We start from the raw sequence: 24,812 nt of genomic DNA, 5'->3' as shown, positions 1-24,812 counted from the left end.
CACATGTTGTATCAGGCTGATATATATAGCGGTAATTGATTAAAATAATATAAAACCAATATTTTATTTCCAGAAAGTTTAAACACGTGCAGGAAGATCAAAAAGTTATAAGACTGGCGTTAACAAATTCAAATAATTCAAAAATTTGACATGTTATGCGATTACCAAAAGCTGCATTCTATCGAAGATCGAAACAAAACATGATAGAGTAAGACTGGAGCTTGGACAGGCCTCTGCTCCACCGTGATTCTTCGCCTGACGTGGTGAGTAATTTTCTGTAAAATTGACACAAGTTGTCAATATTGTTTCCCTTCTTACAGCCGGGCTCTAAACTATTTCTAATCACCTCTGCCATCAATCGTGCTATATCGTCAGGATCCTGGGAACTGACTTGGCGTGATGGATGAGCAAAAAGGCTTCGATTTCATATCAAAACAATTTACCCATGGAGTCTGCTGGACTGCGCACTGATACTCTTTCCTTAACACGATCCGTGAAATGTTCACAGATTATTTTGTCTTTATGACCAGTCATTGATGGAAATCTCTAAAATCAAAAGATCTGTTGGCTTTACCTTTTTTTAACTACAAGGTCAGAGGTATACTTTGCGCTGCAAGAAAACAGTTTTTCATAAAAACAGTTAAAAGCCCAGAACTTGTTTTCTTTCATAAAGCTTTAAAGATTTTTTTTTCTTCTTTTGAAAGTGTTATGTAACGCATGTACAGCTGTGTTAATATTTTACTTCTATCAAACAGATCAATGTCCATTAACAGGCTTGTAAAATTTTGACAAGTTTTAATAAGCCATGAAAAAAAAACTGTGAAATATTTCAAAGTTTTTCTTATAAAAAAGTCCTAGCATTTTATATTATTAGAATTAATCATTAACATTTGTTATCCATGTAGTTTTCCATTCTATTGCCGTATTTTTTTTTTCCTAGCTAAAGTTATTAATTTCTCTTTTGGAATTTTTCAAACAAAAGTTGATTTTTCGAAGGTGTTTTTTATATATATATATATATATATATATATATATATATATATATATATATATATATATATATATATATATATATATATATATATATATATATATATATATAATTTGCGCTGTTGACCAACCCCAAATGTGTGCAGAATAATGTATTCAATGATCAGCGTATGTTACCGTAGCAAGTTTAAATTGAAGCGATGTGAAGTTCTTTTTTTCTAAGAATTTTCTAAAGTTCTATTAATTAAGGAAGGAGTCTTTTCTGGTTTTTGAATTGTCAAACGTAAATTTGATAAATTGTTCATTAAATCAAGATGAAAGGAAATAAAAATAGTGTATTTTTTTCTATTTTACTATCATACAACTTGGCAGAGAAAAAGTAATCAATGTTTAGAATCTAACAAGGACTATATTTTTGACGTAATATTGGCGTAGGAAAATATCACATGTTTCGCAATTCAGAATTGCTGTAGATTACTGAGTCTGTTTTAGCATTTTAAAAGCAATAACATTAATGTTGGATTTTTTTTACTAATGTGAACTAATTATATGATACTTAGATTTCAGAATATGTTTTTAAAATATGATTTGCCTATCAAATTACATTTTATAAGCCTTTTAAAGCGCCCTTTCTATACATTGATTTTTGTGAAAAAATCACTAAAATTAGTTTTTCTCTCTTATTAAATGGTCAAAATATTAGCTTTTCTGTCAATTTATGTCTTTATAAAAAGTCTTCATAATACCTAAAAATCAGAAATATTTTATTATTGGAAGCATAAAAAAATAATCAAAAATCCTTCAAAATTTAAGAAAATAAGATGAAATGCGGGCTAAGCAATATCAATTTTTGTATAAATATTTATTCCAATTTAGTAGTATAAGCTGATAGACATTCTGATATTCTATCATTTCATTGAAGAATAGAATCTTCAAATCTTGAACAAATGTCTACAGAACTACAAAGAGCTACACTTATTTTTATCATCCTTTACGTTGAAGAAAAAGGTAGTGACCTTGACCTGACCTTTATGCGAAAACAAAATGGTCAAATTTGATAAAACTTGATAGAATTATTTGTTAATATGATCCGTTTGACTGTGTCAAAATTTCATGAATTTATTGTTATAAGAAGTATGAAAAGACTCCTTCCTTAAATATGGAAATAAAAAAAACCCAGATGCGTTGTCAGAATTCCGCGTTTAAGTTAGAGACACATTGGGACAAAATGGTCACCCGGGGCCAAAAAAATACAATATTTCATAACGATAAAACGTCAATAACAACAGTCTAGCAGTTCTACAGTGTGGGTAATGATTACACGATGTATCGTTATAACAATCACTATAACAACCATCGCAGCGGATGCACTAGAACCCAGGTTCCGCTGTATTGGGTTTCATTGTTGACCAAACTTTATCCCTCCCCATCCTCACATAGTTCTGGTCAACATGGGCATGGTTTGGTGCGACGGTCTCTATCACTTTGGTTACACTGTAATATGGGACGCATGCACTCATTTAGCCGTGAAGGAGATTCAGGTGCATCTAAGGTCAGAAATTGGTGAAGAATGATTCTCATTAATGTACAACAAATTCATCTTTCATAGTGCCATTGAAACTATAAACACAATCTCTGGTATGACAACCATACAAATACTTTTTTTTATTGAAAATGAAAATGTGTGGCTTTTTTTAAAAGCTCAAAATATCACCATTGTACCACGTGACCGCTCTAAGAGGTACAGTGACTCTTCCTTTCTAATCACGCCTCTTGAACTACTTTCGCTTTCATCGCGTGTTGAAGAGCCTTTTTCTCACCTGATTTTAATTCCTGATCCCTCTGTCTATTTATTTTACCTCTGATCTTCTCCTGTTTGCTTTCCGCGTGTTTTGTATTTCAAAGAACTCTCTGATAATGAACGCATTTCTGGGCGGACAGTAGCTTGAACTGAACTCAGAAAGACCTTCTTAGAAGTTCATTTTTATTTGATTTACACGTATTAAAATCATTTATATGAGACCTGTACCGTCTTTATCTCTATTCAGAAGACAGACGGTTCAAAATGGCTATCATGACAAAATATAGTACCTATCTAAAAAAAACAAACAACATGTTGAAATAAAACGACTTTAATTGCAAACTCTTCCAGACGTACAAATTGATACATAGAGTGCATGGAGGAGGCAACTGATGTTCTTTAATGGCCCTTTCTTTTTTGAATTACAAGAAAAGGCGTTACAAATACACTTAAGTCAACACCATACAATACTACCTCTATGATTTCATTTCTTGCGGTTTATAAACTCCCTACTTCGTTCAAACACTTCAATATCTTAGATTCTGTAAAACCCGCGTCCTTTGACACTTCTGTTTCGTAATCAAAGCGCGTAGGAATTTAATAATCAGATACTTCATTATAAAGAAATCATCACAGGCATTAAAAACTGGATGTTTAGTCTTGCATTTGAAAGCTTTGCGAAACCGAAAAGTTAGTGAGTTGAAATAAGTCGTGTTTTAATCCCCCTGTAGACTGGTATCTATAAATCAATCCAAACATTCACGTTCAATGATTGGATAAATACACCTATATTCTGGGTCATCTTATCAGTTATCTAGTCTCGGGAGAATTAATATTTCTTCTAGTTTAATGATGTAAAAACGTAAGATCCGACACAGCTGCTGCAATTCATCCGCAGATTGAGAATACAACGGTTGTCTGAGTCAAGGATGCACCAGTAATGAGCGCCATTCAATATCTTTATCTGTAATTTACGAAACCATAACGCCATTCCTACAAACTGGTTCACAGTTTACCTATTGGTTCACATTTTCCCTCTCTTACAAAATAAGGATTATTGTTTTATTGAAACCAAGTCTTCTCTCTCTCTCTCTCTCTCTCTCTCTCTCTCTCTCTCTCTCTCTCTCTCTCTCTCTCTCTCTCTCTCTCATTGATATCTAGGACCTAACCTTTTCGTCACCCAATTGATTTCCTTTTAATTAATGGACCAGTCCAATATCAAGTCGAGACATTTGACATGGCAGTTCACGAGCAGTTTATATTAGATCTAAAAAATATTTCTGTCAACAAAGGGAATGGCGAAAGATAAATGAAAAACAACGAAACGAAAAATTATTAAGAAAATATGATAAAAATGATACAAACATTTTTTGATAGACTATTTGTCTAGTTTAAATAAGTACATTTTTAATAGCTGTAAATCATTTTAAATGAATATTGTAATGTTGTTTTCTATAGTCTTCTTCCCTCGATTGTTTCTTTCATTGTCTGTAATGGTCGTTAATCCTCTGTCCTGTCGACTTGTGAACATTATCCTAATCTGTAACACATGTCTTTGTATTGTCACGGACCAAATTGCTGCATACAGAACGCCTTCATGCCGCTACCGACTTCCGCGTCATTTCCATAACTCACTTAATGCCGCCAAACAATGCTGATCTGAACAAATTGCGGAGTTTTAAAGATAGTTTCGCGTGGTCAAACTTTTAGAACTCCTAAGTAACCGGAATTATTTTATTTTAGGAAAGATGAATGGGAAACGGCAGAAACACGCTAAACTGTTCTCCGTGCTATCCAACATGGGAATCCCACATCATACGAAGCGAATTATCGCAGCAAGAAAAAGGTCTGCAAACGACAAATATTTGACATGTAGACAGGCATTTTTAGAAGAAAAAAAATGACATGCAGGCGGGCATTTTATAGCTCCAAGCTTTTTGTGAGCACATTTCAAATAGTAACGCCCTGCACGTGATATCATGCGTTGAAGTATTCTCGTGGACAGAAATCCGGGAAACAACAGGACATCCCAGTAAGCGGGAGGGGTTCGGCCATAATGTCTTCTGGATAAAAAGTTCCAGGTCTGCATCCAATAAATGTACAAAACGCCCCAATCTAAATTCATATTTTATTTTAGTGCATAAGGGTTAAACGGTTGCACGAATTTTTATAAGTTTTAAAAACATTTTAAAGATTTTTGACAGTTTAGTTAACGAGCAAATTAGCGATAATCTAACTATTCCAAACTTGCAATTACTGTAAACCAATACAGAGAGAATAGATAGAGTTTAGAGAAAATTGAAAGAAATGTTGTTGAGGCGTAGAATGTTCACGTAACCAACAGATACTATATATATAAACCCCAATCTGTTTATTCTAGATCTCGATTTGGCCACACGTACAAATAAAATTAAATTTTTGTACCGAAGCTGAAATCCAAGTCAGGGTTTTGGGGGCATTGTTATCGACGATACACGAGTTCTGACGGAACAAGTGGTAGCATCATTCAGCACTTGGCTCAAAACACAGGGTCTTCTCATTCTTCAGCAGAGGTTTACTAAAACAACAGCAACTGATTCAGAGTAAAACACTTTTAATGTCATTCTAGACGAGAGCAAACCAGGCATCAATTCATTAGGGATTCCTATCATTTTCTTACGATGTGAAGATGTGAAGACGAGCGAGGGAATAAAATTGAATTTTGAATGGCGATCAGAAGTCCACTTTCTCCTTCTGACGTTATAATACAGTAAGTCCAATCGTTTCCTTTTGTAAATGGATTAATTTCATTACATCGGGTTAGGACTGTGATGTATGGCGGAGTAATTATTTTCCGGTAGTCGAACGGCTGAATAGAGTGGAGACGCAGCGAGTATCAATAGAAACCGCGGGAAAAGGAAGCGACAAGACAAGCGCTCACCAGACTCAGATCTTATTTCCAGGAGTCCACGTCAAACGTCATCCAATAGAAAGGAGATGGAAGGGGATTATTTCTCGTGTAAAGAAAATTAAAACACTCAGAGGTAATGATTTTTTTACTTGGCTTACAAACGTTAAAAGCTTAGGAAATTATTTTTTGAAATATTTTGTATATTTTTATTTTTGGCGAAAAGAACAGTTTTAAAAGTTTTATATTAAATCATAAACTGGTTTGGCATTGAGCTCCTAACATATTTCAAGTAAAATGATTTATTATAATGTATAAGTGTTTTGTTTAGAAAATTTAAAAAACATAAAAAATAAATATTTTTGGTTTGTCTACTGAAATATATATGGAAGAGAAATTTTTTTTTGTATTCAAATGATTTAATATATCTTAAAACCACTTAAGAGCGAAGAAACATTTTAAAATTGCATTATATATATCATAATTGTAATGTGAAAAAAATCCATAGTATCAACTATATCAATGCTATTCTCTTTTGAGAAGTTGACAGGCATAGCCTACATCCACAAAGTGGATGTAGGCTATGCCTGGCCATTTCTCAAAAGAGAATATATCAGTGCTAGTAAGTTTTAAGGATTTACTTTTATTCTTTATATTGAATGGGGTTTTTTTTCAATATTATTCACATGACGATAAGCACGTCTTCACTTATGTGAAAGACTGGATTTTTTAACAGAGGATTGTATTTTAAATTGTAGATCTGGAGTTTTTAGAAAAAAATTAAAAGTAAACAGAATGAATTATAATATCTATGAAAATATGACCCCCCAAAAATCTCAATTAGATCCGCACTTGTCTTTTTTTTTAGAAGTAAAGTATATTCTAATGTAAATCAAAACACGGACATTTCTTTAGAACTGTTTATTGTTGAGCATTAAAGATGCAGGCAAGTTTACATGATCACGGAAACATTAAAAGTCAGGGAAATTTTGAGATAACAATCAAATGCAATCACGATTCGTCCAACTGTAGGTCACGTTTATCTATTACATGTACCGATTTTTTCGAGTTAATTTAAAATGAATTCAAAAAAATTGTTTAAAAATCTGAAAAAAGACGGAATCAGTCATCACTGCTGTAGATCTTACAGAGACCGATGTCCTAGATCATGCTTAGTACCGCTCTTTGGGTGGCTCGGATTTTTAAAATTCACGTTTTTGCAGCGTTATTCATGGAATTTTGCAATATATATGGCAAAAATCACCTTGCAAACATTTTAAAAAAAAAAAATTTAAATAAAAGCTAGTTTCTTTACATTCTTTAAATTTAAAAGCTAGGAAAGTATTTTAGTTTTTCCTGCCAATTTAATAATGAATTTGACAAACTGCGATTTTTTTCAGATTATATATAATGAGAAAGTTTTCGGATAACAAAACTATAAAAGCAAGTCTTATAGTCATTAGTTGATTAGAAAATTCTAAAAAAAAAATATATCTTTGGAAAAAAAAACATCGTGCAATAAAGGCACTAATACACATAATACGTCCCCGAGCAGGCCGGGGTCCATTGTTTGGTTGGAGACGTGATTTGATTACCAAGATAAGACTACCCGTATGTCTACAATATGGCTCACAATCAGGAACGATAACCCACCAAAGGGGAGCCACTCTTACCCATTAGTTTTTCCGCGCGTCAAGAAGCCACTAATGGTGCTGATAAAGATCCGATCAATTTGTAGCATTAACAAGCTGTATTAAATCAAGCAGTGCTTTTCTGGGCTCTGATTCTGACGGACGAGCGGAGATGATGCTTCAAATAAACGCACAGAGGACGGGCAATGTTTTCATTAGATTAAATTTTAAGATGCGGAACAAATCTTTCAAACCATGCTCGCGTGGCCAAAGAGCCGATAAGCGTTGTACATTTACTTCGACTCACTACGATATCAAATCGAGGTGTGGCGAGTTGGGCTGCGTCTTTAATGATTAAATGGTTCTAATTCCGTCAATAAAGTAGCGGGAACACGGACTTCAACTTGCCAGTGATTATTGGAGTCAAGCCCACAGAAAGTGGCTTACAGGTCAAATCTGGCAGAAGAAATTAGGCTGGAATCTAGCGACTGATGCTTCACGTAAATTGAAAGGAAAAAAATATATATATAAAATTGATGTAACCTTTTCACATAAGAGATTACACTTTGGCAATTTCAGCAGTCAATTGAATTTTTTGAAATTACTCGAATCTTGTCATTTCAACGCAAATGAGAGAAGTAATTTTATGAAAATCCTACAGGGAAAAAAAGTGGGATCAAATAAACCGCCGTGACGAAGTTCTGGAGTATAAGACGCACAAGTGTAAGAATGCGATGTTTTCATTTACAAAACGAGAGTGTCTCAGCAAAAACGTGGCACTGCACTCTCTTGGGCTTCAGTTGTAACACAGAAAAGACAAGCCTTCATTCTTGTCGTACTTTTGCGATGTTATTTGAAATGATCCAGTGTCAATGTGTTCCAATTTTATAATCATGATGGACATTTTTTAAACGTGCCCCACTGAACTCTTTTTTTTCACGTGCATATTACCGTTAATAGACGCAGTTTGGAGTGGGTCGACTGTATTTTTACAATGAAAACTCTCTCTCTCTCTCTCTCTCTCTCTCTCTCTCTCTCTCTCTCTCTCTCTCTCTCTCTCTCTCTCTCTCTCTCTCTCTCTCTCTCATATGATAGTCCTGTCGTTCTGATAATCTCGCGTGAATTACGCCGTGCGATGAAATGACGCAAAGGTCTCGACTAAGTAGTCTTGTATCATCATATCTAGCAACATTGACAAAACAATGAAATCTTTGTTCAATGTAGTTACAAAAAATGACTAACGATCTATAAGAGTTTCGCTAAAAATTATCAATATATAGAAAATTTGTGCAGAAATTGATTTTATAACCAGTTGATTTTTGTTAAACCTTGATCATACTTATACAACGTCATGGCAATTATTTTCATTGAGTTCTTTGGTGTATTAGCGTAGGCTCTGCTAATGCTGAACAGATTGCGATTTTACAATGTCTGTTTAACACGCCATTGACCTAACGATTTTTGATAGAAAAAAGGAATCACGAATTAAGTTTTGAAACATGCACTGCTTCTTGCAAAATTGATGGTGTTTTTTATTTGTAGATTGAGCAATCTGTTAATGATGTTTTAAAAGAAAATTTAAATATTTATTGTATTTCTTGATGTCTTTTTAATACAGTATTGCGAGTTCTAGCATTCAAATACATCATGTCTGCAGATTTGTGATCCTAAAAATACCCCCATAAAAAGTTATAGACATAGCACCTCAACTTCAATCTTCCGTTAAACTGTCGAAGCAGTGTCATAAATTTCAAGTATTACACCTACTTCGGGTCGTTGTACTTTAAAATTATGATTGATACTGACCTTAAACCATTTTTACTTTTCTATCACATCCTTTTTGTCTCTAAATAAAATGATCAATAATCTTATTAATAACGGAAAGCAGAAAATCCATAAACATACCAAATAATTGGCCTCAAAAATATTTTAAGACATTTTTATGTTCGATGGAGTTGTCTAAAATGACATTTGGGAACCATAAAGATAAATTAAGAGATTATAACCGATGTCCCTTTTCTTAGTCTCTGACAGTCGTTAACTCAGACATAGGAAAAACAGGATCGATTTACAACGATCCGTTACTTCCGATTTATATCCCTCACAAGGACGCGCAAAAACAGCGCCACCTAGCGTTCACTTCCGCTTAACAGTCATATAAGTCGAATGCACTGCTTCTTAATAAACAGAGTCCTTTCCGTTTGGGCTTTGGTAATTTTGTTGTTGTTGGTTTAATTTTTTTCCTTGTAAATGAATTTACTGGTACTTCTAAAATATTCATTGGTTCATGCTCTTTGATGTTACTTGGTAACAATGACTGCCATTTTTTCTTCAAAGTTTCCGAGGGTTTTTTAGCGTAAAAAGTTCAAATTATGGACCCAAACAGCGAGCTCGCTGCTAGATAATGGAGCCTTCCTTACTTATAAACACATAAAACGATAACGATTGTTGATTAATTGTGATAATTAGCAAACATATCGCCCGCTACCAAGTGTGAACATCACGGCCCCGGCAACCGGTGGCTGTCTGATGCTGGTACACGTACGTATGTACGCTCTTGCGTGATAGAACCGCAACTGTAGACATCCGGGTCATTTCTGTTTATACAAAGCCAATGGATCCAATTATCATTCGTTATATCCGAAATCAGTCGATTAGCAATTTATTGTCCAGTAATGACTCCGATTTCGTGCCAGCGCACAGCTTCTCTGGCTTTTATTCGGTCCGCGAGCTTGCCGCACGTCAAATATTTTTTTTTTGCAATTTCGCCTAAAATTGAACAAACCTTTTGCGACCAAAAACGTAAATTTTATTGTAAACTTTGCTCTCTAAAAGTTCCTAGTACTCATTGCTAATGGACATTTCTAGTAAAAATCCGATGAAGTTGCAGATAATTCAGAAATGTGCTGGTTTTTGTCCCGTTTAGAGTGTTTTAAGTGTCAGTGACTTGACAGTATTGTTTTTTTAGCGTTAAATGGTTGATCATTTCAAATTAATCATTTCATCTTACTCTATTACATGTCCAGTTGCTTTAGGGTAGAATTGATTTGATTGAGAGGAAGTTCATAACAATTTTACGGTCATATTTAACTAATTAAGGATTTTTGGATTTTGTATACAAGCTGATCGAGTCAACGATAACGATTCACGCCTTGACGCGAAATTTTTTATCAATGAAATATAGTTACCATTTTTGTGTCATATTTTGTGTTAATTCTGAAAGCGACAGCTCTGACAAACCAGCCGACGTTTTCATCGACTACCAGTAATTCAAAATCACTTTTCACGAGTCAATGAAATTACTCAATGTTAGGACACCTCATCTCTGTCATTTTTACTCCGACTTTTTCATGACGATTTATTAATACTAAGCCATCTACACATTTTTTGGAAAGCGTAGCCTTGGCTACAGTTCTAGTAATCGTTTTTAATTACATATCGACATGCCTCGACAGCGATCAATCCTGGAGTCTAGTTCTAGTTCTTGTGCAGCTTAACGAAACGAAGGATCGGCGAATTCCCCGCATTATGTTGCATTATACAAAGTGCTGACAGTCTGATCTGTTCATTGAAAGCAATATTTCGAATTCGACATAATTTTCTTATCTTTTATTTTCAAATAAATTTATCGACAAATTATATGTCAAAATGTACATGTACAATGCACTTGGTTTAATGCAACATAATGCGGTGAATTATGTTGAATTCGAGCTCCTAACTCGAAATATTGCTTTCAATATGTTTTATTTATTAAAACATTTAAATTGGTTACAACAAAAGATAAACAAAACCAAAGAACCAAAAGGAGCATAAAAAAATACCATTCAGGTTAATTTTCGGTATATGTTAACATTATTTTGTTGTGACCAATTTAAATGTTTAAATAAATAAAACACATAACAAAGAAATGACACCAAATCGATTGAGACTTAAGCTTGTGATATATAGATTGCAATATCTTTAAATGTATAGCAGCGAAGAAGAATTTCTATAAGTTCCTAACGATCAGTGCGAGCAAACATGTAATCATTGGCGAATTCTGGTATCTTATTCTAATAAAAGTATGATTACAGCCGCACAGAGAAACCAATCGGCATCCGGGGCCCCACATAACAGCGGGCATCTTATTGAAATTTGTCCTGTCCTTCTGTGATAAAACCGACAATAAAGGAATTCCAATGGAATAAATAGGCCCCTCAGAATAGCCCGGATCCCGGTAGATCCTTGTAAATTAAATAATAACACCTTGATGCGAAGAGTCCGAAGCCCGGCCCGTGTTCAGGGGCCGAGTTCTGCTAAGTGGTAAATCTCCTTACTATACGAACCACCGCTCGGAACGCTGCGGACGGGGAGAGGGGAAGCTCAGCAGCGTCACGAACGCTTTGTAAGAGGAATGAAAGTTTCCCTGATAATGGCGATCAAAAGTTCCGTTTAACACGCAAGATTTCTGTCCGAGGCCATTATCATTGCAGCATCAGGCGGAGGAGGATTTTAGTGATGGCCACATTAGTGGCTCCTTACGCACGGTACAGAAGTGGATGCCCCGGGGACGGGTCAGCTTTATGATTAGGTTAATTATGCAGTAAACGATAGATAGATTTACAAGGTAGATACAGCGCTAAGTACTGATAGACGGCCGTGTAGGTACACGACTCACTCTGTAGATAGTGCTCTGTCTCATTAAGCCGATACAGCTCACTGTGACCGCTAACGGCGGACCGGCGGAGAGATGTAATATTTAATTTTCATTGGACTCGCTACTGGGTGGTTGGGGGACTTATTTGAAACAGAAGGTAGGAGATCAAACATATTTCAGTTTATAACAGAACTATAAAAAATGGGAGATGTTTTTATTTAATGCTTACGACTTTTACGCGAAGCTTTAGTAGTGATGAGATTGATCAACCTGTATTTTTACAAGAAAGTTAGGCTAGTTCATTCCTGTTTCGAAACATGTCATCGTTTCTTGTACAGTAATCATTACAGCTTTTTCTTATTTTACTCCAAATTAATTCATCATTTGCATCATTTGAGATGTTACGGTATGTCTATCAAAGGAGTAATGCATGTATTGGTAATGCCTATCACTTCATGCAAAATTTAAGTATCGTTGTTAAACTTGATTATATATATATATATATATATATATATATATATATATATATATATATATATATATATATATATATATATATATATATATATATATATATATATATATATTCAAAATAAAAGTTTTAACGTACGATTACAGTGGATGTATAATTCAATAAAAAATAGATAGAAATTAAACCTATAATTCCGTACGGTCTAATTGAGTTCATTCTCATAGAGTTAAAATTATTTCATGAAATGGAGCAAACGTGATATGTTAGCTCCAAATGAGATATTTAATATCCTGTATGTTTATGAGTCTCATGGAATTTAGGGCGGGAAACAGATATTTATGGTGCGAGATATTTACGATCTATGAATTTGATCATATTTTAAATTAAAAATAAACAATATTTTTGTCCCTGCTTTCGGAGTTTGACATACCGGTGTAGTGGCGTGTTTACAGAATGACTCCATAAGAATTGTAATGGGTTTTCGTCCCTGAGGGACGTGGGGGAAGGATATTCATTACCTCTTTGATCCTACAATAAGAACTGTTACAAAAGTTTCCAATTTGTCCGTTCTTCTTTATGCCTAGCTAAAACCACCCCTCCCCCCCAAAAAAAAACTTTGATGAGGGCGGACTTCTATAAATCTAGTATCTGTTATCTGTTCCTATTCTATTATATATCAAGTTACACATCTAACTGTGCATGATGACCTACTACGTTTCCACATGTAACAAAAATACTTAATAAGTTCAAACTTGCCTCTGACGGCTGTATTTTTAAACAATTGTGATAGTCTAACTGTTCAGGAACAAATACCTGCACTGTCTACACCTAAATAGTGTTCCAGAAACCATGTGCAAGAAGTGAGGCATCTCTGATCCAATAAAATGGATTCAACTAATGTTTTGACGATGCTGAGATCTAAATAGAAAAATCATGTCTCAATTTACACTCTTTACGTTGCACCAGTGGAAGCATGTGCAAAAACGCAGATGGGGAAGTGGAGCGCATTAATTTGAGTTCCCGTGATCTGGAGAGAGGCTTCCAATTGGAGTCTGTTGAAAGTAGTGCGTTATGTTATATATGAGGACGATAAAGTTTTGTTTCTTTACAAGTGCTGTAATGAAGGATCTAAGTGGATACAGCACACAGCTATAACAAAATTACAGAGGGGTTTATGTGCAAAAATTACGCAAACGTAGAACGTTATTCTAGTTTATTGGTGCATAGAAATATTGAGATAATTTCGTTTGTTGTTTACCTTAACATCAAGAAATGTAATCGTTTGAAATTTTTTGCGTTAGATTAACCTACAAAAATTATTGCAGAAATGTGTGTCGTTAATGCAATTTTAATGTGTTTTTATGGGTCAGGGTTTGTAGAAAGATTTGAAAAAAAAATAATTATTGACTTTGTAACTAATTTTATGTTTATAGAAAATTATTGATAGGCATCTAGATGTATCGTGTTTTCTTTAAACTTATAATCCGAAGTCAATTAATATATGCTACGCTTCAAAATGTTAAAAAACTACAGAACTGCTGTAATGGGTTAGTTGAAACATATTTAATGCTGTTATACCTTGTGCTTTGAAAATAAAAAAAGTCGAAGCCTGTGAGATAATTACGCTGTATTCTTTCTTAACAAGAAATGTTCTGTTTTTCATTTGGAACATTGCGCCTCTTTTTCCTGAATACTATAGTACGTCTTTTGATATTTTGTCCTTTCTTTTTTCACAGGTGAAGGTCTCTCGGAGAAGATATTTTTGGCCATGGGCGGAAATGCAAACCTCGGTGTACTTCTGGAGAGAAATTATTGAGCTAGATCAAACGATATCGACAATTCACCGGCAAAAAGAGAACAACACCGCCGATCAAAACAACATTAAACGACTTATTGAGTGACACTGGACTGACTTCTTGCCGTGACGTGATATAGACCATACAATATGAACGCCAGCGACACGGGGAATCTATCGTCCACACACTTTCACTGGTCAGTGACGGACACCAACCCCTCCGGTGGGGGAACTATGCTGTACAACATGACGGACGAGGAGTACCTCCTCAGTAAGATGGGGCCCCGGCGGAAGGACATGCTCTCCGTGGTGTGTCTGCTCGCCATCTACTGCTTCATCTTTGTGACTGGGGTAGTGGGCAATGTTTGTACCGCCATTGTAATCGTCAGGAACCGGTACATGCAGACGACCACCGACTACTACCTGTGTAGCCTGGCCATCTCCGACATCCTCATTCTGGTTTCATGTAAGTACATCTACTAATAGCTCAAAGTATCTGTAAAGTTACCATTCTCGTGTCCTTGCACTTGCAGTACCAAAAACTCAAAGTATTTGTAAAGTCTCCATGATAGTATTCTAGTGGTACCAAAAACTCAAAGTATTTTTAAAGTCACCATGCTAGTATTCAAGTGGTACCAAAAACTCAAAGTATTTGTAAAGTTACCATGCTGGTATTCAAGTGGTACCAAAAACTCAAAGTATTTTTAAAGTCACCATGCTAGTATTCAAGTGGTACCAAAAACTCAAAGTATTTGTAAAGTTACCATGCTAGTATTCTAGTGGGACCAAAAACTCAAAGTATTTGTAAAGTTACCATGCTAGTATTCTAGTAGTACCAAAAACTCAAAGTATTTATAAAGTCACCATGCTAGTATTCAAGTGGTACCAAAAACTCAAAGTATTTATAAAGTTACCATGCTAGTATTCTAGTAGTACCAAAAACTCAAAGTATTTGTAAAGTTACCATGCTAGTATTCAAGTGGTACCAAAAACTCAAAGTATTTATAAAGTCACCATGCTAGTATTCTAGTAGTACAAAAAACTCAAAGTATTTGTAAAGTCACCATGCTAGTATTCTAGTGGCACCAAAAACTCAAAGTATTTGTAAAGTTACCATGCTAGTATTCTAGTGGTACCAAAAACTCAGAGTATCTGTATAGTTTTGTCATCCATCTGTTATAGACTCAAAGTATCTATGTAAAATTCATACTGTAATGTTGTAAGTACTAATAATTCAAACTCTGTACTAGTATTCTTGGCAATTCTTCCCATCTCAAATATTCTTAATCTTGTATTAGCACAAACAACATAAACTCTATCTGTAATCTTGCAATCTGTACATTAAAAGTATCACTTACTTCAGCTATCTGTGTAGTTTGGCCATCTCGAATATCTCTATTCTTGTAGAATGTAAGAATAACTATCAGGGTATTCTTGCCATCCTAAACATTCTGGTATCGTAACTAGTTTGGCTCTAACTCCAGGATCGTATATCTACAAATAACTATAATTACCTGTTATACCAATTATACCTATGCCATCATTCTGCTTCTGTATTACTACAAATAACCCAAACATCTTTTAAATAAGTTTTAACCATAACTTTCCCCTTTAGCAAAATATCCTTTTAACGCCAGTCTGGGGATTTTTTTTTCAGGTAGAAATGGTGTAACTAATTATTTTTAAAAATTCTGAAATAAGCATTCCTGTTCGACAACTAATTCCCAACCTAGCTGTTAATCTATGAATCAAAAATAAAATAATGTCATAACTATGTGATACTTTTACTTGTTCCAGTTAAGGTTTTGATTTTTTTATTCATTTTTTTGGAGGGGAAAAGTGATTTTTGGCTTGAGAAAAAACCAAATATGAAGTCGATTAACGATAATGATTTATCATTTATTGCCAGAAACCGATTATTTGGAATATTTTTTAAAAAATACACGAGTTTGTAACGGCAATATTCGGCTGCAATTTGAATTAATATCGATCATATAAATATTGAGCATTATGCTCAAAACAAAAATCTTAAGAAAAAGATTGGTGTAAAAATTTAAAAAATCTATTTGTAGATTTGCGTGGGAACATGAATCAACTCTGGTAAATTAATGTACATCAAATCTAGTTATTTTCACACTTGTCAGATTTAACCCATCCACTCTCTGTATCAAAAAACAAGACGATAAAAATTTGATGTTCAGTGAACTTTACGAGTACCGTGGTCACTTAATAGCCTCGTTTCTATGCAGATATTACCCACTCGAGTGCTCCATTAATTATGATCCGAAAACCGATTATCGACAGAGCGTCGCGCCTAAAGAACGAAAGAAAAACTCTGTCCAAAGCCGCGCGGATATAGACTGCAGGCTCAAGCGCCTCTTCATCTTAGACAATCAAACCAGATCGTAAATGTCCGCGATACACAAGAGATATACTAAGCTTTATCAAATATCAAATTGGAAAATGATGCCTAAAGATATTACTCCGCCGACATGAGACGGACTACTTCATTACGCATGATTGGAGCAAACAAATTATTCAATGAGCTTTATCGATTCAACTTTCAAAAATTAGATTTTATTTCCTTTGCAAAAAGTTCGTGGGTCATAAACAGCGCTTTTTGAATTAATTTTAAACAAAGTCCTGTAGCTATATATTTAAGGACCGGAACTCTCCGATGAAATATGTGACGTACCTGTGGGTATAAAGTGGAAAACATTGTCTGTGAAAATGAAAGACCAAATTTATAGGTAGAACTCTGATATGTGACATTTAATTAGAGCGATCTGAGATGGGAGAAATCTATAGAGATTTGATTTTTTTGATATTGTAATAATAACTTGTAACGTATAAATTCATTGCTTCTTTTCGGTAGCATATTGTTTAATTAAATTTCTCGACTTATAGAAAAATGACTTGTTTGTACTCGTACTTTCAAAGTTTTCTTTTAATTTCAAACCGATTACGGTCTTTGTTAATGTAGTCATTTGTGTCAAGGTAAGCATTTTGTGCCGTGTTAACAAGCTTGTTTTGCCCGTAAATGTGCATTTCCCCCTTCCGATTCCCAGTTTAAACTCGGGAGAATCAAGAGAAAGCAACCAAATACAACATTTATTTTTTTTGGTAAAAGACGTATTAATAAACAGTTTTATGAAAAAACGTCATGTTATTTCTTGCGTAACAAAATAGATATCCTATAGAGCTGCATAAGAATATTATGTTTTTCGTATCAGGACGGGAATAGCAACATACACAATTACGCAAGAGGTTCAATAAAACACTCTGTGGAGATTATGCGGCGCGAGATCATTTGATATCTTTTGGAGTATTATACGTGCCAAAGGATCAAAGAAAGCCAGTCCTTAAGAACTCGGAATTCGGAACATGAAGCCATTCCGACCATACCAAAACACCGGTTATTTAATTGACAGATGACGCCTTATTAACGTCTTAATCACACAACATATTGCACCAGACACAAAACACATCAAGTCGTACCATATTATCTCGCATTAAGTCGCATTAAGTCGTACCAGAATCCTATCAGCGTCTCTATTTGTCTTACAGTGGTTAATTACGTCGCTCCAAGGTTTCTTCGCAGACGTACGATTACAGATTGCTTTGAGCACTAGTTCTTAGAAAAATAAAATCAGAAACAAGGCCTTGGACGTACACGATAAACAATTCATTAAATCACTACAAAGGTATATGCTCGCTTATAGAATTAGGTAATTTCACTAATATTTAATTAATATTCACCAATGTATCAAAATGTCGAATTTCCATATTCGTGGAATCTTTTTATTTTAACACAAGAAGGTCTTTCGTTGTGGATTCCGTTTTATTGTAGATATTTATATGATTGATATATCTATCACCTTTTTACAACGTTTGTCACCTGTTTACAACCTTTGGTCAATACACAATCTATTATAACTTTGTACGGGCTCTACCATTGATGACCTTTACCTATGTTTACCTGTCAATATTCCTTGTCCAGACCTCTCTTTCACCGGGCAATTAATTGCTTTGTCTACACCTGTATGTGGCTTATCTGCTCTTTGGATGTCGTAGTTTGTGCGGTATTGCCTCTTAAAAGAAAATTACCTGCATAAAGCAAAACACCTGCCGTTCAGAACTACAGTATGTTCACTTCTGTCTTTGAAGAATTGCGATGAGAAGATGACAAAGCAATGGAATTCGTTACATTATTGCTTGTTGATATCTTCTGTACCGTCTTTTAGGATGTTAGATGTTCTGACCATTAAATTGTCTACCTTACCTTAAAATTCTAAAATGGATCATGCATAAGCCGTAAATCGTATTATTATGTAAAAAAAATGCAAATTGCAAAAGTTTAGAATTTTAATATTTTCTTTTATCTTTATGAAGAACTATTCCTCTCAAGGAGATCAATAAAGTCTGAAAATGACCACGACCATCCAACACCCTAATTACTAGTATAGCACTATATCCTAACACTACTAAATTCCCGAAATGTGCGTCAATATGAAATGTACTTCTTTGCTCACTGGTGTGATAGTTTGAATCGGTAAACTCTACAGCTTGTAACCGTGTTCTCAACACATCATTAATCAAACATGTCAATTTTATGATGAAATGCCTTTGATCACCAATGATAATCGGATATCTATCCTGAGAGGTATGAAACGAAAGTGTGTCCTTTACTAGTAGGTGTGTGTACTTGTCGCTGTGGTTGATGAAACGATAGATCCCTGCACTAACATTCAGATTTATCTCAAAACATAAAGGTCGACGTCACTGTGGATTCTGAATTGACAAGTACAAAATACACATAAGTCTGATGGAGTTGAAAATAGTCTTTTCTAAGGGCTAAAAAACAGGTTACGCATGTCGAAATATAGACATATCTGAAAACCGACATAATGAAAATTAGAATCAGCTGTCTCGAGGCGATTTTCATATATTCCTTGGTTTTAACGATAATTTTGTATTGGTGCATCCCGATAAAGTCCCTGTTTAACTTCTTTGTACGTGTTAAAACAATGAGCAACTCTCTTACAATAGATAGAACATTTCACTCTTGATTTCTTTTCTTCAATCTATAATTCGCTCTTTTAAGATAGTTGACATTATTGGAAAGATATTTTCGAAAGATATTTTTGGGTTACAAACGCAGGAAGGCGTTTTGACATTTTCTTCATTCATGTATAAAACCAAAAATTAGATTTATTTTACGACAATTTTCACGCATACTTTTTTGTGTCATAATGCAGAGCAATGTTTTACATTGGAAAAAGTGGGTTTTGCATTAGTTTTATTGATTAAACAAACACGCAAGCATGACATCTTAGAATAATGAGCTTGACTGTTTAGTGACCATAACTCAATTCTTACAAAAAAACAGTGCGCATGTCAGTTACAATTTCTAAAGCATTGGTCACAGACCTCTAGAAACTCGATAATGGACAATTGCAAAATTTAAACGAATGTCATCGGAAATAAAAGTCGCTGACCAAATGTGGAGTACTATACTCCTAGTATTATTAACTAAGCAAATTTGAATTTAGACACATTTGCTTAATCTTAGGAATATTATGACTGTGCAAAAGTATGTAAAACATTCTAAATTGTATGTCAAAAAACTCACGAGAGTCAGAAACAGAATAAATAAATAAATAAGTAAATACATGTACTGCCTAATTTACATTTATATGTCGATGACAAACACATTTAAAGCCGTCACTGTCTAATTCAAACAATCAATACAAACAGACGGACAGGCTGTCAGACAGTTAGACAGACGGACAGTCAGAAAGACAGACAGTTAGACAGACGGACAGTCAGAAAGACAGACAGTTAGACAGACGGACAGTCAGAAAGACAGACAGTTAGACAGACGGACAGTCAGAAAGACAGACAGTCAGACAGACGGACAGTCAGAAAGACAGACAGTTAGACAGACGGACAGTCAGACAAACCTACTATATACGATTTTAAAGAAATATTTAATGCGGCTCCGTGTATTTAAAACAATCAGTGATCTTCTCCGTGACGACAACTGAGAGGAGACTGGGTGGACAACGAATTAACCATAAAATCTTCCTTAAGATTTTAGGTATGATTTTAAAGCCATAAATTACTGTTTAGTAAATTGCTTATATTTAAGCTTTGAACTTTGAATATGTTCGGAATCAATCTTCTATAGAATATAAGAACTTTGTGTAGTAACAATTCCATTATCTTTATAAAAAGTTCTTTTTTCTAAAGGAGATAAATAAAGTCCAAAAATGGCCACGACCATGCAGCCCCTTAATTGCTACCGGTATGTTGTCTATACTATGAATGATTTTTTTAATGTCGAAGCAACCAAATGTTCAACGGTTTAATCATGCAATAACTCAATTAACCTATAAAAAGCAGTTTCGATACATTTCCTTCTGTAATCCTACACCATATATTAAATAACAAAATGGTGTGCATCAAAGGAGATATAAAAATTGTTATGTTTCTATTTGTACTAAATAAACATGCACAGGCAGACGGCATGCTAACTTTGTTTATTATTTTCGAAGGAAATGACAAAATGATATCGCCAGTGTTTTCTGCGATATTCTTAGGCCCGGTTATACCATGTGTTGATGTTTTCGTCTCTTTTTTGCTCAATAACACTTGGCCGACATTACCGATGAATCAGCACAGCATCGTTTCAGGCCTCCTAATTGAATGTTAATTGTTTGATAGAAGTCGTTTCTCCTGTTTCCTTGTTTACCAAACAAGTTTGTTTTTTCTAAACTCGACCTACCACCCGCTTTCTGCAGTGTTTCGACTCTGCAGGTGTTTATTTCTAACCATCACAAAAGTACTTACCTGTTTGTCATAATACAAATTATAGGCTTAGTGTATTCCGGCGGCTCACCAGTCTATTGTTTGGTGTACTGAGGAGTACAGATAGATGCTATCAATGGAGTGCTTGAGATTTCTATCTCTATCTACATGGATGACAAGTAATCCCCGTGTCGCGTGTTCATTGTACTTTAAAACTGTGACAGTAACTTCACCGGAATTATATACAATCCGAAAATTGCACTTTTCGTTAGATTAGAAAGTACCTAAGTGTAACTGAGTGTCTGGCCCTTTGTACTGTATGACCAGTACTTACCTCCTGTACCTGTCCTAGGTATGGCGTTAATTCGTACCCGAACAAAATGATCATTACGTACTTTGCTTACTAACTAGTCAATCAGGCGCCATTAGGGCTATAAATTCATCAGTTCTCCCTGTGTGAGATTACGAAGTCTGAATGTTATATTAGCTAAATACTTACTTTAAGGTGTCTTGGTATTTAAATGAAACAGATTGTAACACGCAAAAAGTGCAATACAGCCAATAAAAATATGACTAGCCTTTAAAAGTTAAAAATGTATCCATTAAAAAGCGGGTAATTTTATCAAGTCTGACATTTCACCAAATGACCATATAGACCAAATTGTTCGCAAAATGCTGAGCCACCTTTCTCCAAAAATATTTTCATCCTATGACTTAATATAATATTTTCACAAAATCAGTTAAAAATAATCTGAACTGCAACTGGGACTGCAACTCACCGCAATATCGGTCCCCTTTCTCGACTGGACGTGACTGAAGTTTTAAACTACGTTTGTTTAAATGATGATTTTTTTAATTTTTGCATTTTTATATCCTAGGTCTTCCTTTTGAGGCCTACTCCATTTGGCAGGCCTATCCATTCAGCTTTGGGGAAGTGTTCTGCATCGGTAAAGCATTGCTGACGGAAATGACGTCATACGCATCAGTTCTGACGATTACCGCATTTACAGTAGAGCGATATATCGCGATATGTCATCCATTGATGTCACACAAAATCGCGGACCTGAGACGGTCAGTTCTGATCATTATAGGCATCTGGACTGTGTCCTTTCTAATTGCATTACCTTACCCAGTACACACACGGACGTTATTCTATGAACATAGTCCCACCACCGGGAAACCGCTGCACGACTCCCTCGTGTGTACAATTCCACCGGAGTGGATCTTTGAAATGACAGTTATGTTCCAAATCTCCACATTCCTCTTCTTTATTGTGCCCATGACTGCCATTATCATTTTGTACGTTTTGATTGCCATAACTTTGCGACGGACGGCGTTAAACAGAGCAAACTCGGAAGAATCCACAGGTGGACATCATTCCTCGCACACTCGGCGGGTCGTCCGAATGTTAGGTAAGTGTATTACCAATTTATTTGTCCTTAACAAAGTTAAAGCTAACGAAGAAGCTAGAAAAATCGTTTTGTTATTTCTTAATTTTGATACAATGCTGAATACTTTCAACTACTGCGTGGTTTGTTTTCAGTGGCTGTTGTGGTTGCCTTCTTTTTCTGCTGGGCTCCATTCCACACACAACGACTGTACACCATTTACCACGCCAAACAGTGGACCCCGTTTGAATTAGAAGTACAAAGTCACCTGTTTTACATCTCAGGTCAGTAGAAAAAGTTTTTTGAATTAACTTAAATGGATGGGTTTTTTTAATCGATCTAGGAATAAGAAATTTAATTTTTTAGAGATATGAAAACAAATGCATATGGATATTTGTGTATACTAGGCATTAATACTGGTTGGTAAGAATTTCATCACGAAACTGTAGAAGAGCCAATAAGAATGGAGCATGCATTATTCATGTGAACGATAAAATTATGCGAATTGACCTACGGTGTTCAACAACGATGACGTATTAAGTATTTATATCCGGTCGATTGCGTGTCAGAACGTTAATTCAACTGAATGTTGTCTTCTGTATTTTATTTTACATGTAAGTTAATATCAGTTAAACATATTCCATTCGTTTCAATATACAAGTTTCTTAAATACAAGTGTTTCAAATAGGTGTCAATTGCAAACTCCAAGAGAATGATAAAGATGAGGTAATTTTGTAGATATTGGTTTACATTTGTAGGTGTTCTGTATTTCGTCGGTTCTACAGTTAATCCATTCCTCTACAACGTCATGTGTAAGCGCTACCGCCAGGCGTTCAAGGAGACGCTGTGTTCTTGTTGTGGCCACCGGAAGTCTAAGTACCAGCGCAGCCTCATATACTATTATAACAACATGAAGAGCACTGTCAGAAGCCATTCATCGCCAGAGAATGACAAACAACCGGAAAAGACGAACTTAAACAATATCAACTCAGGGAACTCAAAGAGAGAGACTAACTACCCGGTGACGTCAAAATTGTTGTCCAATAGCGTCAAATCGCACGCGGCTCAGCGCCATGAACAAAAGTCACGTGACGGAAACTACGCTGACAATGAATATCATTCTGATAACGAGGATGTGAAACTGTTGACCTACTTACCTTTAAATAAGGCCTCGAATGTAGATACGGTGGTGCCAGTCAAATCCAATGTGACCACGCCCACCTGCCTCTGAATCAGAGAAGCAGGTGCGCGGGGAGTTGTTCAGACGGGTGTTACACATAAACTGTGAACAAGTTTTTCCATGTAAACCAAAATTACTGGTGCAAATAGCAGAGTATTGCCAGAGAAATAAAAACCATGACCATGAAAAAAAATTTACAAAAAGGAGTTAAATATTAACGATATCAAATCATTCTCAATGGTTTATGTTTTGTTCCTTGGTGCATAATCGCACTTTCCTAACATTTGTTTGTATATATATCATTGTTACTTTTGTGGCATTATGTAAATGTACGTTAATGTAAAAAAGTCTTATTTGATACTGCAGTTTAGTTTTGTAATACATTTGAGCTGGACTCACTTTTTTGCACACGAGATGCATTTCGTTGAAATTTTGCAAACTCCATGGAACCATACGGTGTAAATAAAAATGTACCATGGCTATAAGAAAAGACTTCAAGTCTTATTAAGTGATAACAATGTAGTATGCGTTAAAACTGTGTTTTTGAATACAAGTTGGACATCCCCAAAGCTTGCATTTCACATATTGGCGCACCTTACAACAAATTAACAATTCCTGCAACTCGTCACCATTTTAGGCTTCAGATTTTGGCCGAAAGTGAGTAAATTTTTCCTTACTTTCTTTTATAAATAAAATCATGATTTTTATTTTCACTTTAAGAATTTAGATGCCTAGATAAACAGTTAACACATCCTCGAAATATATCTGGTATGAATAAATCAAACCTCGACTAACTCTGTCTCAACTAAGCCGGGTTTGCTTTTTATAAGGGAGAAAATTACTAAGCAGTAAAAAAGAGTGTTTGTGTTAAAACAAGAGGCCCATGGGCCTTATCGGCCACCTAAGTAACTGCAGTGTGGTTTTTGTAATGTATATTCATGTGCATTATAATTACAGGGCTAATAAAATTATTTTTATAGACCTAAAATTTAAAAAACTTCTTCTCAAGAACCACTATGCTATAATATAAGAGATTACTATATATACAAGCATCCTCATATAGAGCAGATTTTTAAATTGTTAAAACTGTGACCCCCCCCCCCCTCCACCTCTTCAAAACTGAAGCCAGGGGTTCAATGTTTAACACAGAAACATATAAGAGAAATGTTTTAAAGGCTTCTACTAAATAACTACAAAGCTACAATCTGTGATCTGGATTAAT

General features: G+C 35.0%; 1 protein-coding gene across 4 annotated transcripts; it reads left to right on the top strand.

Moving 5' to 3' along the window:
• Window positions 1-5,362: 5,362 nt before the first annotated feature.
• LOC128186264 (pyrokinin-1 receptor-like) lies at window positions 5,363-23,785 on the top strand. Of its 4 annotated transcripts, none has more exons than XM_052856060.1 (5): window positions 5,363-5,814; window positions 14,154-14,678; window positions 21,901-22,434; window positions 22,566-22,694; window positions 23,169-23,785. In XM_052856060.1, the coding sequence occupies exons 2-5, from the start codon at window positions 14,363-14,365 to the stop codon at window positions 23,639-23,641; spliced, it is 1,452 nt and encodes a 483-aa protein (XP_052712020.1). In that variant the 5' UTR covers window positions 5,363-5,814; window positions 14,154-14,362; the 3' UTR covers window positions 23,642-23,785. The 4 variants fall into 4 exon arrangements, with proteins under 4 accessions (XP_052712020.1, XP_052712019.1, XP_052712021.1 ...); XM_052856059.1 differs by lacking the exon at window positions 5,363-5,814 and adding an exon at window positions 11,481-11,862; XM_052856061.1 differs by lacking the exon at window positions 5,363-5,814 and adding an exon at window positions 11,481-11,879.
• The last annotated feature ends 1,027 nt before the right edge of the window (window positions 23,786-24,812 follow it).

This window comes from Crassostrea angulata, chromosome 5 (assembly GCF_025612915.1).
Source record: "Crassostrea angulata isolate pt1a10 chromosome 5, ASM2561291v2, whole genome shotgun sequence".
NCBI lineage: Eukaryota > Metazoa > Mollusca > Bivalvia > Ostreida > Ostreidae > Magallana > Magallana angulata.
The sequence above is the reverse complement of the archived record's forward strand: the minus strand, read 5'-3'. Positions and strand labels throughout refer to the sequence as shown.

Excerpts from the sequence above, each read along its gene's own strand:
- LOC128186264 (XM_052856060.1), top strand. The coding sequence starts at position 14,363 with ATGAACGCCAGCGACACGGGGAATCTATCGTCCACACACTTTCACTGG. Across the intron at positions 14,679-21,900 it reads CATCCTCATTCTGGTTTCAT|GTCTTCCTTTTGAGGCCTAC; the intron begins GTAAGTACATCT and ends TTTATATCCTAG. Across the intron at positions 22,695-23,168 it reads TCACCTGTTTTACATCTCAG|GTGTTCTGTATTTCGTCGGT; the intron begins GTCAGTAGAAAA and ends TTACATTTGTAG.